This window comes from Sus scrofa, chromosome 5, assembly GCF_054392235.1.
Source record: "Sus scrofa isolate SSC_HxYL_T2T_F1_AM1 chromosome 5, Sscrofa_HxYL_maternal_Yorkshire_Landrace_v2.0, whole genome shotgun sequence".
Lineage (NCBI taxonomy): Eukaryota > Metazoa > Chordata > Mammalia > Artiodactyla > Suidae > Sus > Sus scrofa.
Window position 1 is genome coordinate 26,349,952 of NC_139387.1, and position 12,075 is coordinate 26,362,026.

Below are 12,075 nucleotides of genomic sequence, written 5' to 3' on the forward strand. Positions count from 1 at the left end.
GCTGTAGCTACTGGCCTACACTGCAGCCCACAGCAATGCCAGATCCGAGCCGTGTCTGCAACCTACACTGCAGTTCATGGCAACACCAGACCCTTAACCCACTGAGCAAGGCCAGGGATGGACCCTGTATCCTCATGGATGCTAGTCAGATTCGTTTCTGCTGAGCCAGATGGGAACTCCATGGACGTGCTTTTTTTTTTTTTTTTTTATTATCATAGGTATGTTTTTATTTAATACCCATTAGGAAACTCCTGTAGCTAGCATATCAAATCTATGATTTCATAGATTGTCTAAGATGCAATAAAATAAGAAAAGTGGATTGAAAGAAATAGACTAATGATAGAGCAAGCTGCGCTCGAACGACATGGCGCGTGTTTTGAAAGTGATAGAAGACCAAAGTCCTAGAAACTGAGGCCCAGAGGGGTCGACAGGCCTGGCCTGCCCAGCCCACCCCCTTCCTCTGACCACCCTTTCAAGGAACCTCAGGCCCTATCCAACCCCCTGCAACCCCACCCCACCCCGGCAGGACTGGAGGTCAAGTCTGTGAACCCCAGCCCAGCCCAGGCCAGCCCTGCCTTGCCCAGGTTTCACTCCTTGGACGAGTCCTCCCTGATCTTTGAGGAGGTTTCCCCTACAGGGAAAGAATGAGCACAGATTGTAGGAGTGGGACCCTGGGAAGGTGTGTGTGGTGTGTGTGTGTGTGTGTGTGTGTGTGTGTGTGTGTGTGTGTGTGTGTGTGTGTGTGGTGAGGGGAGGGTCTGAGGTTGCAAATAGAGGCCTTGAAGGAAATGATGTTTGCTGAAGTCACTTCATTCTGGCTTATGTAGGAGGGGATGCTGTGGAGGGCTTGTGGGGGTTCTGGGGGTCCTCCCCTGTACCATGCTGCATGGGCACGGAGGATGTGGGCGAGAAGGCCCAGACAAGGCCACCGAGGCTGCAGGCAGCAAGGTTGCGAAATGGGTCCCTAAGTCCAGCTGGCCAGCTTCACTTTTCCCTCCCTCTTTGTGTGTGTGTGTGTGTGTGTGTGTGTGTGTGTTTAAAATCACAACAGGAAACAGGGCAGTGATTTGTGTAGAGAAGGGGCAGAGAGAGGGAGTAGCTCCTGGATCCAATGAACAAGCTTCCACGCTGGAGGGGAGCTGGCCTCCCTCTGAGCTGGGCACCCAGGCCCTCTCAGCTTCCACCCCAGCCGAGGGAGCACTTCCAGTGTCACATATGAAAACCAGCACCCGCCACCCCCTGCTTCTTGGGCCTTTCTCATCTGCTGGGGGTCAGAATATTGGGGGCTCCCCCCAGCCCACTCTTCCACTTTGCGCCCCGCCCCCCCCCGGGCCCATCCTGGTGCTTTTGCTTCCCTTTCCCAGTCCGGGTTTCCTAATCATTTAACAGCCCTTCTCTCCTCTTCCTGGCCAGGCCAGCCCTGTGTCTCCCGGCACAGCTCCAGCCCAGTCCTCTCCTCCCCCGCTGTCTCCTTGAAGTTGCCTCTCCACCCAGCCTGCTCCCAGCAACCCCCTCCCTGTTTTCAAGCCAAAGGAAGTAACTGAAGCAAGAGAGATGTGTTTTAGAGCCCAGCACGGATTTCTCAATAGTGGGAAGACCCTGGTTCTGATTCTGAATCAGAACTGCAGAGTCCAAGCATTCCATCCCCGGGACCCAGGACTGAAAGCCCGTGTGGACCTGGGCCAGGCAGGGGAGGGGAGCAGGGCAGGAAGGGGGCCCTGGGACAGAGTGACGCGATGTGGCTGAGCCCTGGACCTGCTGGTGGAATAAGAGGAGCTGAAGTCAGGACCCAGTGGGAAACAGGAGTGTGAGGACATGCCATTTTAGCAGAGCTTCTGCAGGCCTACCCGGTGGTCTCCTCCCTACCTGTGGAGGCTCCGGGCTCCCAAGCATCTCCCCTGGCCCTTGGGTGACGTCCCAAAGCAGCTTTGACAAGCGGGAAGATTGCCTGAGACATCTTGTCCCACTGTCTTGGGTGTCCCCAGGCCAGAGAAGGAGGATCCTGGCAGTAGAAGGGAAGGGAAAAAGTGATGTCCCAGCCCTAGGACAACAGAGCGGGCACTCGGTGCTCACCAAATATTTGTTGAATGAATCAGTACGTGTATGTCGGCGCTGGGGACAAAAATGAAAGACCGTGCCCTGCCTTCAAAATATTCGTAGTCAGGTCAGCAGGCTGTGATAAAAGGAACTACTGGGGCTTATGGAAGCCTGTAATATAGAAATCTTCCTTCTGGGGACCTGAACAGAGTCTTGAAGAGTAGTAGGTGTTAGCCCTGAACTGCTTACCTGGAGGGCCCGCCTTTAGTCGGGAGGCCACAGGCTGCAGGGAAGGATGGGGATGAGCGGAGGGAGGCGCCCTTGAAGGTGTGAGCAACAGCTCCCATTGCGGAGTGTTTGTTTTGTGCCGTGTCCTGTGCTCAGTGCTGTCAATGCACCAGCCCACTTTACAGATAAGCAAACGGACACTCAGACATTAACTTGCCCATAACGCCACCGTTGGAGGGTGGCAGAAGCAGGATTCAAACCCAGGCTGTCAGTGTCTGAGGCCGGTTGGGCCCTGGGCAGAGCTGAGTGATGGGAGAGGCAGGGGAATTTTCTGGAACAAGGGCAAGAGCTTGGTGTGTTCGCTGGGGATGTGGGTAAGGTAGAAATGGGATTCTCCTTCCTCCTCCGGGGCCCTTCTACCCTATCTTGTCTTCTTGGGGTATGTGGACGAATATTTCCTCAAAGCATAGCAACTCTCTTCCTGCCCCAGAATTATTTTAGGAAGAGCGGCCAGAGTCCTGCGGCTAAAACTAGGGTCTTCTTAAGAATGGGGTGGGGGCTGTTTTTGGAAAAGCAGCCACTATTTAGGGAAATGCTTCTTGAATGATGTGAAAGATGGAGAAGTTGAGAAAAGCTGGAGCTGTGGGGAGGTCAGAGTGCTGAGCCTCGGGTGGGGGTGCAGGGAGGGCTCAGCAGTTACAGACACACACCCCAGGTCTATTCTGGGGCCTGGAACTGAAAGTCCCTTTGCGACATCACAGACAGGCTGTGGTCTATCCCCTGTCTCATTGCCCTCCCAGCGTCCTAGCCTCCTCCTCTGTGCTGAGAGTCCCCCGTCTTCAGGATTCACCTCTGCAGGGTGCCGTGATGGGGGTCAGTCCTAAGAAGACTGGGCCACAAGGGGACACCTCTGGGTGTGTGGGATCAGAAGGCTCAGGTCCTCTGGGCTGAAGCCCAGGACATCACTTTACCCCACTCCATGCCCTGGGACAGAGGGCAGTGGCCCAGGCGCCAGGAGGGAGCTGCCCTCGCCCAGTCTGAGCCCGTCTCACTCCACTCGGAGTGGTGAAAGTAGCCAAGCGTGTGTGTGCGTGTGTTTGTGTGTGCGCGCGCGTGCACGCACGCACGCGTGTCTGTGGTGGGGCGAGCAGAGGAATCTGGACCTTAGGAGGGAGGAGAATAATGTGGTGGAGGGGGTTGGATAACAAAGGATTTTTGCTTTTGCAACTAATAGTCTCCAGCTGCAAAAATACCAAAGGGGAGGCCAGGCCGGGCTGGGGACTCCAGTTCTTGCCAACTCCTCACCGGCCTGCTGAGTGGGGCCCTGCCTGGCCTTTGGGAGGTGGAAGGGGAGACCAGCCAAGGGTAAATGTCTGAAAGCGGGGATGGGTCCCTCTGCCTTTCTTCCTGGAACTGGCAGGGAACCCAGGCCACGGGGGAGGCTCAAAGGTGCTGAGGCTGGAGGGGAGGCTGTGGAGCTGCACCTGGGATGGGGCCACGGCGTCCCCTCGGGTTTCTTCTTCCTCCCCTCCGGCTGAGGGAAGGGTGGATGGGGGAGCAGGGGCAGGGTGTTACCAGCCTGGGGCTGGGCAATGACTCAGGAAAAAGCCTCGGGAGGTTGGCTAGAAGGATGCAGCTGCACCAGCTGGTGCTGGGAAGACAGCTCCAAATGATGAGGTTCACCTACATGCCAGCAGCCCCCAGACCCCCACCGTGCCCCCCGAGTCAAGGGCACGCAGCCCTGTTTGCCTTTCAACCACCCTGCCGGCTGCCTGGGCCCGAGCAGTTTCCGCACCCCCCATCCCCCACCTTGGGACTTTGGTTTCCTCTGGACGCGGGCCCAGCAGCATTCATTTTCCTCTGTTTTCTCTGTGGTAACTGTGGGGTAATTTGCTCACCCGACCCCTGCCCTGGGCCCTCTTCTTCCCCGGGCCTGGGCCCCATGCTCTCAGGCCACTCCACCCCCCTCTCTGACCCTGTCAGGGCAGGACGGTACCAGGGCCCAGAGGAAAGAGTGGCTGGGTTTGGAGGATGCACCCCCAAACCTCTCAGGGGGAACACCTCATCCCTGTGACCCCTTTCTCCAGTCATCTTGGGGTGGGGTTCCACAGGAGGGACCTGAAGAGGAAACTAGTCTGATGAGAGCCTCAAATTGGCTCTTTCCCTTCCTCCCGCAGCCTAAGTCCTGTGACTGTGAGTCAGTGTCAGGGCCTGGCCAAGTTCCTTGGGAACGACATTCCTGTTCCCTTTGCCCCCTGCCCCCACCCATTGTTAGGGAACAGCCCTGGTATCCCTTTGGGGAAAGGGGAGGGGAAGGAAGGGTTGAGCAGAACGACTCGTCATTATACCTGTAGCTGTGTGGGGGTAGAAGAATCCTTTCCAGGTTGAGTGTGGTGGGGGTGGGGAGAGGTTCGGTAAGAAGGAAAAAAAAAAAAAAGGTTTCAGCCAAAGGCAGGTGGTCCAAAGATTCCTTCACCTGTTGGGGAAATCGGTGGAAGTGATGTGTAAGGCAGGGGTTCCAGGGAGTCCCTGTCTTGGAAATTTCCCAGCTTACGAGAGGCCTCCCCTCTGAGGGTGGTTGGAGCCTGAGGGTGGTAGTTGGAGCGGGCAGTGGGTCCTGGAGAGGAGTGCCCCACCCACCCCAGGAGGCCCACAGGGGTCTGGTCCCAGACTGCTTCCTGTGCCTCCTAGACTTCCTGCTGCTCTTGCTTCCCACCTCCCCACCCCCGACACACATCTTTTTGCCCTCTCCCATCTCCTCCAGCGACGGTGTCGACCAAGTGTGGGTGCCTTGTCTACATCTTCCTCCCCCCCCCCACCCTTCTAGAAGGTCCCCCTCTTTCTAAGCCCTGCCTCCTTTTCCTTCAGCCCTCCTCCCATGCGCTCTCTCCTCTAGCCCCATAGCTGCTTCTCTGCTTCTGGGACAGGAGGAAATTGAGCAATAGAGACATTGAAGAAAAGGGAATGAGAGTGAGTCCAGGAAGTTTGACCCCTGTCACTGGTTCCAACCTTTTGCTACCATGAACCTTCCCTTTTCCATCCCTATGGGCCCCCTATTTGGACCTTCTTTTCTTTCAGATTGAGCTCATTGATCGATGCCCTGCTTTTCCATTTTTAAAAGTCATGCAACACGTACAGCTTCCAATCATTGCACCTGGCTAGCATGAGATAACTCGACTTACCATACAAAGCTGATGAAAGTCCAGCTGAAAGAAGAAATGTGTGATGTTTTATTAGCTTGAGTACTCTTATCACAAGTAAAAGCAGATTAAAAAGGAGTTCCTGTTGTGGCTCTGTGGTTAACGAATCTGGCTAGCATCCATGAGGATGAAGGTTGGATCCCTGGCCTCACTCAGTGGGTTAAGGATCCAGCGCTGCCATGAGCTGTGGTGTAGGTCGCAGACGCAGCTCGGATCCCATGTTGCTGTGGCTGCGGCTGTGGCTGTGACCAGCAGCTACAGCTCCCATTCGACCCCTAGCCTGGGAACCTCCATAAGCCATGGGTGCAGGCCTAAAAAGATAGAAAATAGGAGTTCCCGTCGCGGCGCAGTGGTTAACGAATCCAACTAGGAATCATGAGGTTGCGGGTTCGATCCCTGTCCTTGCTCAGTGGGTTAAGGATCCGGCGTTGCTGTGAGCTGTGGTGTAGGTTGCAGACTCGGCTCGGATCTGGCGTTGCTGTGGCTCTGGCGTAGACCGGTGACTACAGCTCCGATTCGACCCCTAGCCTGGGAACCTCCATATGCCGCGGGAAGCAGCCCTCGAAAAGGCAAAAAGACAAAAAAAAAAAAAAAAAGACAAAAAATAAAAAGAAGCAGATTTAAAAAATTCTGGAATGAGCTATCAGACCTGTCCCTGCTGCGTTTTGGAACCCCAGGAAGATGGTCCCAACCAGCCAATGCTTACCCAATACCCCTGTGTCCCCCCGCCTGAGCTCAGCATGGGGAGCAGGGCTGGGTGGGAGAACACTCAGGGCTTCTCTTTGGGGAGACCACATTGATGAGAGGTGGCCAAGAGCACAAGGCAAAATGTGCCACTGCCAGTTGCTCCTGGGGGAGCTCAGGGAGGAGAGACAGCTGTGGCCTGGGGGGTGAAGGAGGGCACCCTGGAGGAGGTGGGTATCCCGCGGTGGGCTCTGCACCAGCAGAGTGGGAGTGTCTGTGGGAGGACCTCCACCTACAGCTCTTTCATGTGCACTCTCCAGACGTGGAGCAGATGGCCATCGACTGGCTGACGGGCAACTTCTACTTTGTGGATGACATCGATGATAGGATTTTTGTCTGCAACCGAAACGGGGACACGTGTGTCACTTTGCTAGACCTGGAGCTCTACAACCCCAAGGGCATTGCCCTGGACCCTGCCATGGGGTGAGAGGGGTTGGCAGGGAGAGGCAGAGGCTGTGGTAGAAGGAAGGGTGCCCCGTGTCCAGCCTTCACGTGACCTGCCATCTGCCCACAGGAAGGTGTTCTTCACTGACTATGGGCAGATCCCAAAGGTGGAGCGCTGCGACATGGATGGGCAGAACCGCACCAAGCTGGTCGACAGCAAGATTGTGTTTCCTCATGGCATCACGCTGGACCTGGTCAGCCGCCTCGTCTACTGGGCCGATGCCTACCTGGACTACATTGAGGTGGTGGACTACGAGGGCAAGGGCCGGCAGACCATCATCCAGGGCATCCTGGTGAGGAGGAAGTCTTGGCAGGGGAACCTCCAGGCCCCCCAGTAGGGGCGGGACAATGTGGAAGTGTGGTCACCCCAACCCTCTGGCGGGGAGGGGGTGAATGCGAGTGCTTGGGGGGGAAGGACAGGATATGACATCCACTCTGATGGCCACAGTCATTTTAGAGGCATCTTTTACTTCCCTTTTCTCATTTGATCCTGACAGCAGCCTCCAGAAATGAGCAGGAAGGTGGCTCAGTTTCCTTTTGGCCAGTGAAAATGGCAGGGTTCAGGAGGTTAAGTGGTTTGCCTGAGATTACACAGCTGAGAAATAGCACTCTAACCTAGCCTAGCAGCCCTTCCCGCTCAGAGGTGGCATTTCTGTTCTGGGATAACTGGGGTGACCATCCATCCTGGTTTGCCTGGGACTGTCCTAGTGTCAGCCCTTACAGTCCCTTGGCAGATCCCTTAGTCCTGGACAAACTGGGAGGGTTGGTTACCTTAGCTACATTATTCAGGTAGTAGGAGATGTTACAGGGCTTGCTCGGGGCCAGTCTGCCCTCTCAACCCTCCCAAAAGCTGGGAGCTGGAGGTGGGCTAAGAATGTTCTCTGTGGACAGAGGGTAGGCCCTAACGCCAGTTCAGTGCAGAATTATCCCATCACCTCCTGTGTGCCTGATTCTGGGAGGGACGTAGATCCTGCCCTCGAGGGGTTTGGGCAGAATGGGCATCACGAGGGGTTTGGGCAGAATGGGCATCACCAGACACTGGCTAACAGCCAGAAATGGAATGTGGACATTGAGACCGTTGTCGTCGTCTCCCGTTAGAAGAGCCCGGAAGCCCTTCAAGGAGGTGCTCTGTGAAGGATGGGTGGGATTTGACAGGGGAGTCCAGGCGGAGGAGATGGGAGGGAGGCTGTGGAATGAGTCTGGGCGAGAGGCTGGGGGGCTCTCCCGGGGCAGAGGGAGGATTCCTTTCTCCTCTCACGCTCTCCTGCCCACCCACGTCAGATCGAGCATCTCTACGGCCTGACCGTGTTTGAGAACTACCTCTACGCCACCAACTCGGACAACGCCAACGCCCAGCAGAAGACGAGCGTGATCCGTGTGAACCGCTTCAACAGCACCGACTACCAGGTCGTCACGCGTGTGGACAAGGGAGGGGCTCTGCACATCTACCACCAGCGGCGTCAGCCCCGAGGTGAACGGGGCCCCGGGGACTCTCCTGTGGGAACCCCCGATTCTCTCCTGTCATGACGGCGTCTCCCAGCGACCTACTCCAGGCTGCTTCCCCTGACGACTCCTTCCTACCCCTTAACCTCCAGATCCCACCCCCAGGGAGCCCCTTACTCGGGGCTCGATCACCCCTTCCAGTGCCCTGGCTGCTCTAGAGTAGAAGCACCTGGCTGTGGGCAACAGCGTGACTTTCCCCTGACCACAGAAGTCCCCACCCAAGAGTCTGAAGCACAGTGGTGTTGGTGGCAGAGGACTCCTCCATCCTGTGGCTTTCAAATCCTCAAAAGGGACATCAGACCCAAAGACCGCAGCTGGGGGAGTGTGGGCAGACTTCAGGAAGCCTTCTTAAGGCCTGCACGGGGGCTTCGAGGGGTCCTGACCTGCTCTCCACTCTGCCCCAGTGAGGAGCCATGCCTGCGAGAATGACCAGTATGGGAAGCCCGGCGGCTGCTCTGACATCTGCCTGCTGGCCAACAGCCACAAGGCTCGGACCTGCCGTTGCCGCTCCGGCTTCAGCCTGGGCAGTGATGGGAAGTCGTGCAAGAGTGAGTGACAGGGATGGGCTGCTGTGCCTGTTGGGCTGAGTGGGCGGGGGTCCAGGTCTGCCTCCCATAGCCTGGCTACTTCTGTCTGAGATGCAGGAAGATGGAGGAATTTAGCCAAAGGTCTCCGCTAGTGAGGAGCAGGTGACTGGAACTCACATCCAAGAGCAGGGCTTTGCCACTACCCACTCAGGCTCCATAGAAGACTGTCAGCTGGTGCCTTTGTTCCTTCATCCCTCCATTCACTCAGCAAGTGTCTACTGCATGCACTGTGTGTCCGCATTGTCTTGCGGTGAGAATTCAGCAGTGAATAAGATAAATGTTATCTCTGGCCTCATGGAGCTTAGAGTCTGGCAGGGGAGGCAGACAGACCCATAAAAATAACTTTGGGTGGTGGTAGCTGTTAGGAAGAAAATAAAGTAGAGCAGAGGGTTAACGAGGACCATGAGGGCTCCCGTCTAGACAGCGGACAGGTGAAATTAGAGCCAAGCACTCTGTGAAGTGAGGAAGTGAATCAGGTGTCATGTACCTGAAGAAAGAGCATTCTGGCAGAGGGCATCTTCAGTGCCAAGGCGCAGCGGCCGGTGTGAGCTTGCTGCTGGAGAACCGTGCGGATGCGGGAGGCTGAGCCGTGTGAGGGGAGATAAGGAAGGAGGCTGGGTTGTATTCTAACTGGGATGAGAAGCCCTTGGTGACTTTACAGATTCAATTCACCTTTGTACAGAAGCTTATGCTGGCTGCTGGCTGGAGGATGGGCCATGGGGAAGTGGCAGGAGGCTATTTCTGCGGCGTAGGCAAGAAGTGATGTGGCTTAGACTAGGATGATAGCAGAGGAAGTGGTCAAAAGTGATCAGATTCCAACATATTTCGGCCACGAACTTTTACTCAACAGTGGGCACTTACTGAAAACATGCTACTTGCTGCTTTTGTCCCATTTCCCACCCCTAGAGTGCGTAGGGAAGCCCCTCAGGGTGTTGTTCCCTGGACCTTACGTGTTCATGTGTCTGTCCATGTGATTCAGACCCTCTTCCCCCACATCCCCTGACCCAGTACTGCCAGGGCATTGGCTAGGTGGTGGTGATGTGTGTGTGTGTGTGTGTGTGTGTGTGTGTGTGTGCGCGTGAGCACTCTCTCCTTCTCACACACACATGTGTCTGACATCGTGCCCCCCTTCTTGTGCCTGCCCTACCTAGAGCCGGAGCACGAGCTATTCCTCGTGTACGGCAAGGGCCGGCCAGGCATCATCCGGGGCATGGACATGGGGGCCAAGGTCCCAGATGAGCACATGATCCCCATCGAGAACCTCATGAACCCCCGAGCCCTGGACTTCCATGCTGAGACTGGCTTCATCTACTTCGCCGACACCACCAGCTACCTCATTGGCCGCCAGAAGATCGATGGCACTGAGCGGGAGACCATCCTGAAGGATGGTGAGGACCCCACAGTGAGATGTGTGCGGACTGGGCACCAGAGGGATGTGCCCACCTGGGGTGGGAAGAGATCCGGGGCCTGGACATCTTTCTCTCAGTGCCCTCCCAGCATGGAGAGCCACTTGCTGACTGGCTGGCTGGGCTGGTTGGCATGGAGATGAGGGGATAGACAGATTGACCCCTGGGTGACCCCCTTCTTGGCTGAGCCGAAAAGAGGCAGGAGGATGGATGGGTTAGGCAGCGTGGGCTGTCCTTGCCAGCCCTTGGGAAAATGCAGGGTCTCTCTGCCATTGGCTCCGAGCCCTGGAGCTGCACACAGCACACAGCCAGGGAGAGGCCTGAGGCTCTGAATCAAGCCGGCGCACCGGCACATGTGCCGCCAGACCTCACGGCCGCCAAGAGCTGCATGGGTACACGTCCTGAGAAAACTGTCTTGTGCACTGAAACCAGTTTTTCCCTCTGAGCTGCCCAGGCAGGTCAACAGTGTATTGTCTTCGGAATATCCACCAGTGTGGAGGCCGTGAGCCCCTGGGTGTTGCACCACCCATGTGGCGTGTTAGGAACTCCCAACCTGCACTCTAGCCCCCATAATCAGGCTTCCCAACCAATCAGTCTGGCTGATGCTGGTTACCACCCCTTGTCCTGCTCCCCATCCACCACCGTGGCTTAGAGAACCCCAGCAGTCAGCAATCATGAGACTTTAGGGAAATCAAAAGTAACTCCTCATCAGGAAAATATTGGGGTTCCCTATACCAGGAAATTGCTATTTAAGCTCAGGATGAAGCCTCTGGCTAAGTGAAAAATCACTTCCTAATTTACTCATTTTGTTAACTCAGGATTTTCAAGCCTGGGATGTGGCGTCACACTTGGACACAGAGCCACACGCTATTACTTCAGCTCCCCCATCCTCAGCTCAGGCCCCAACGTGCCCTTTTTAGGAGCTCACGTGTGTCACTTAGGTTTACTTGCTGCCATGTGCAGTTTTGAGAGATTGTGCCTCAACACAGATGTGGCAACACAAACCACCTCCCTGGCTCCTTCCTCCAACTTCCCGTCCCATTCCACCCACCATCCAGGGCCCAGGAGGCTCCCTCTACTCCCCACTGGCCAAGTGCCCCAGGGTGCAGGTATCCCAACGGTCAGAGGCAAGTAGTTTTGAGCCTCCTTAGGGGCTCTCTCTCATTACCCCCTTCGCTCCCCGCAGGCATCCACAATGTGGAGGGCGTGGCTGTGGACTGGATGGGGGACAATTTGTACTGGACGGATGATGGGCCCAAGAAGACCATCAGCGTGGCCAGGCTGGAGAAAGCTGCTCAGACCCGCAAGACCTTAATCGAGGGCAAAATGACACACCCCAGGGCCATTGTGGTAGATCCGCTCAATGGGTGAGTCTTCCCAGGACCTTGGGGTGGGAGGAGCTGGGGACTGTGTGGCCCCAGGACTGAGGAGTTGAGACCAAGAGTGGACAGGGGAGGAAAGCTGAAGTGGGAGGCTCGGGCAAGGATCCAGCTGGGAAGGGGAAAGGGGCCCCCATCTTCAGGGCAGTGGGAGCTATGCCCTCAGAGCACTCTGGTCCTGTTAGCCCCATCTCAGAGCCCTCCCCTGAGTTACCTTGCCTTATCAGCCCTGAGGTCCTGCGGGGTCTGCCTGCAGCCCGTTTGACCTCACCCTCTGTACTTGGAAGTTCTGTCCCCACTGCCTGATGTCCTTTCCGCAAACCAGCACCCCAGCTCTTCCCGCCTCAGGGCTTTTTCTCTTGGCATTTTTCTGCCTGGGACTCCCAAGGATTTGCGTGGCTCCTTCTCAGCATTCACAGCTCAGCTCAGATGCCACCTCTTCGAAGAGGCCTTCCCCACTGGCTGCCCACTCACTTTCCATCCCTTCCTCCAGCTCCAGGTCCTTCCTGACCTTTACCGCTCTCTGATGGGTGTGACCCTCTTGATG

At 56.3% G+C, this 12,075-nt stretch overlaps 1 protein-coding gene across 1 annotated transcript in view; it reads left to right on the top strand.

Annotated features, from left to right (window-relative positions):
- Positions 1-12,075, top strand: part of LRP1 (LDL receptor related protein 1) — an 82,784-nt gene that overhangs the window by 19,975 nt on the left and 50,734 nt on the right. Inside the window, exons 7-12 of the mRNA XM_084956113.1 lie at positions 6,470-6,632; positions 6,724-6,946; positions 7,935-8,124; positions 8,561-8,704; positions 9,895-10,131; positions 11,336-11,516. Of these exons, the coding sequence (XP_084812239.1) occupies positions 6,470-6,632; positions 6,724-6,946; positions 7,935-8,124; positions 8,561-8,704; positions 9,895-10,131; positions 11,336-11,516 (1,138 nt within the window). The remainder of the gene's footprint in view (positions 1-6,469; positions 6,633-6,723; positions 6,947-7,934; positions 8,125-8,560; positions 8,705-9,894; positions 10,132-11,335; positions 11,517-12,075) is intronic.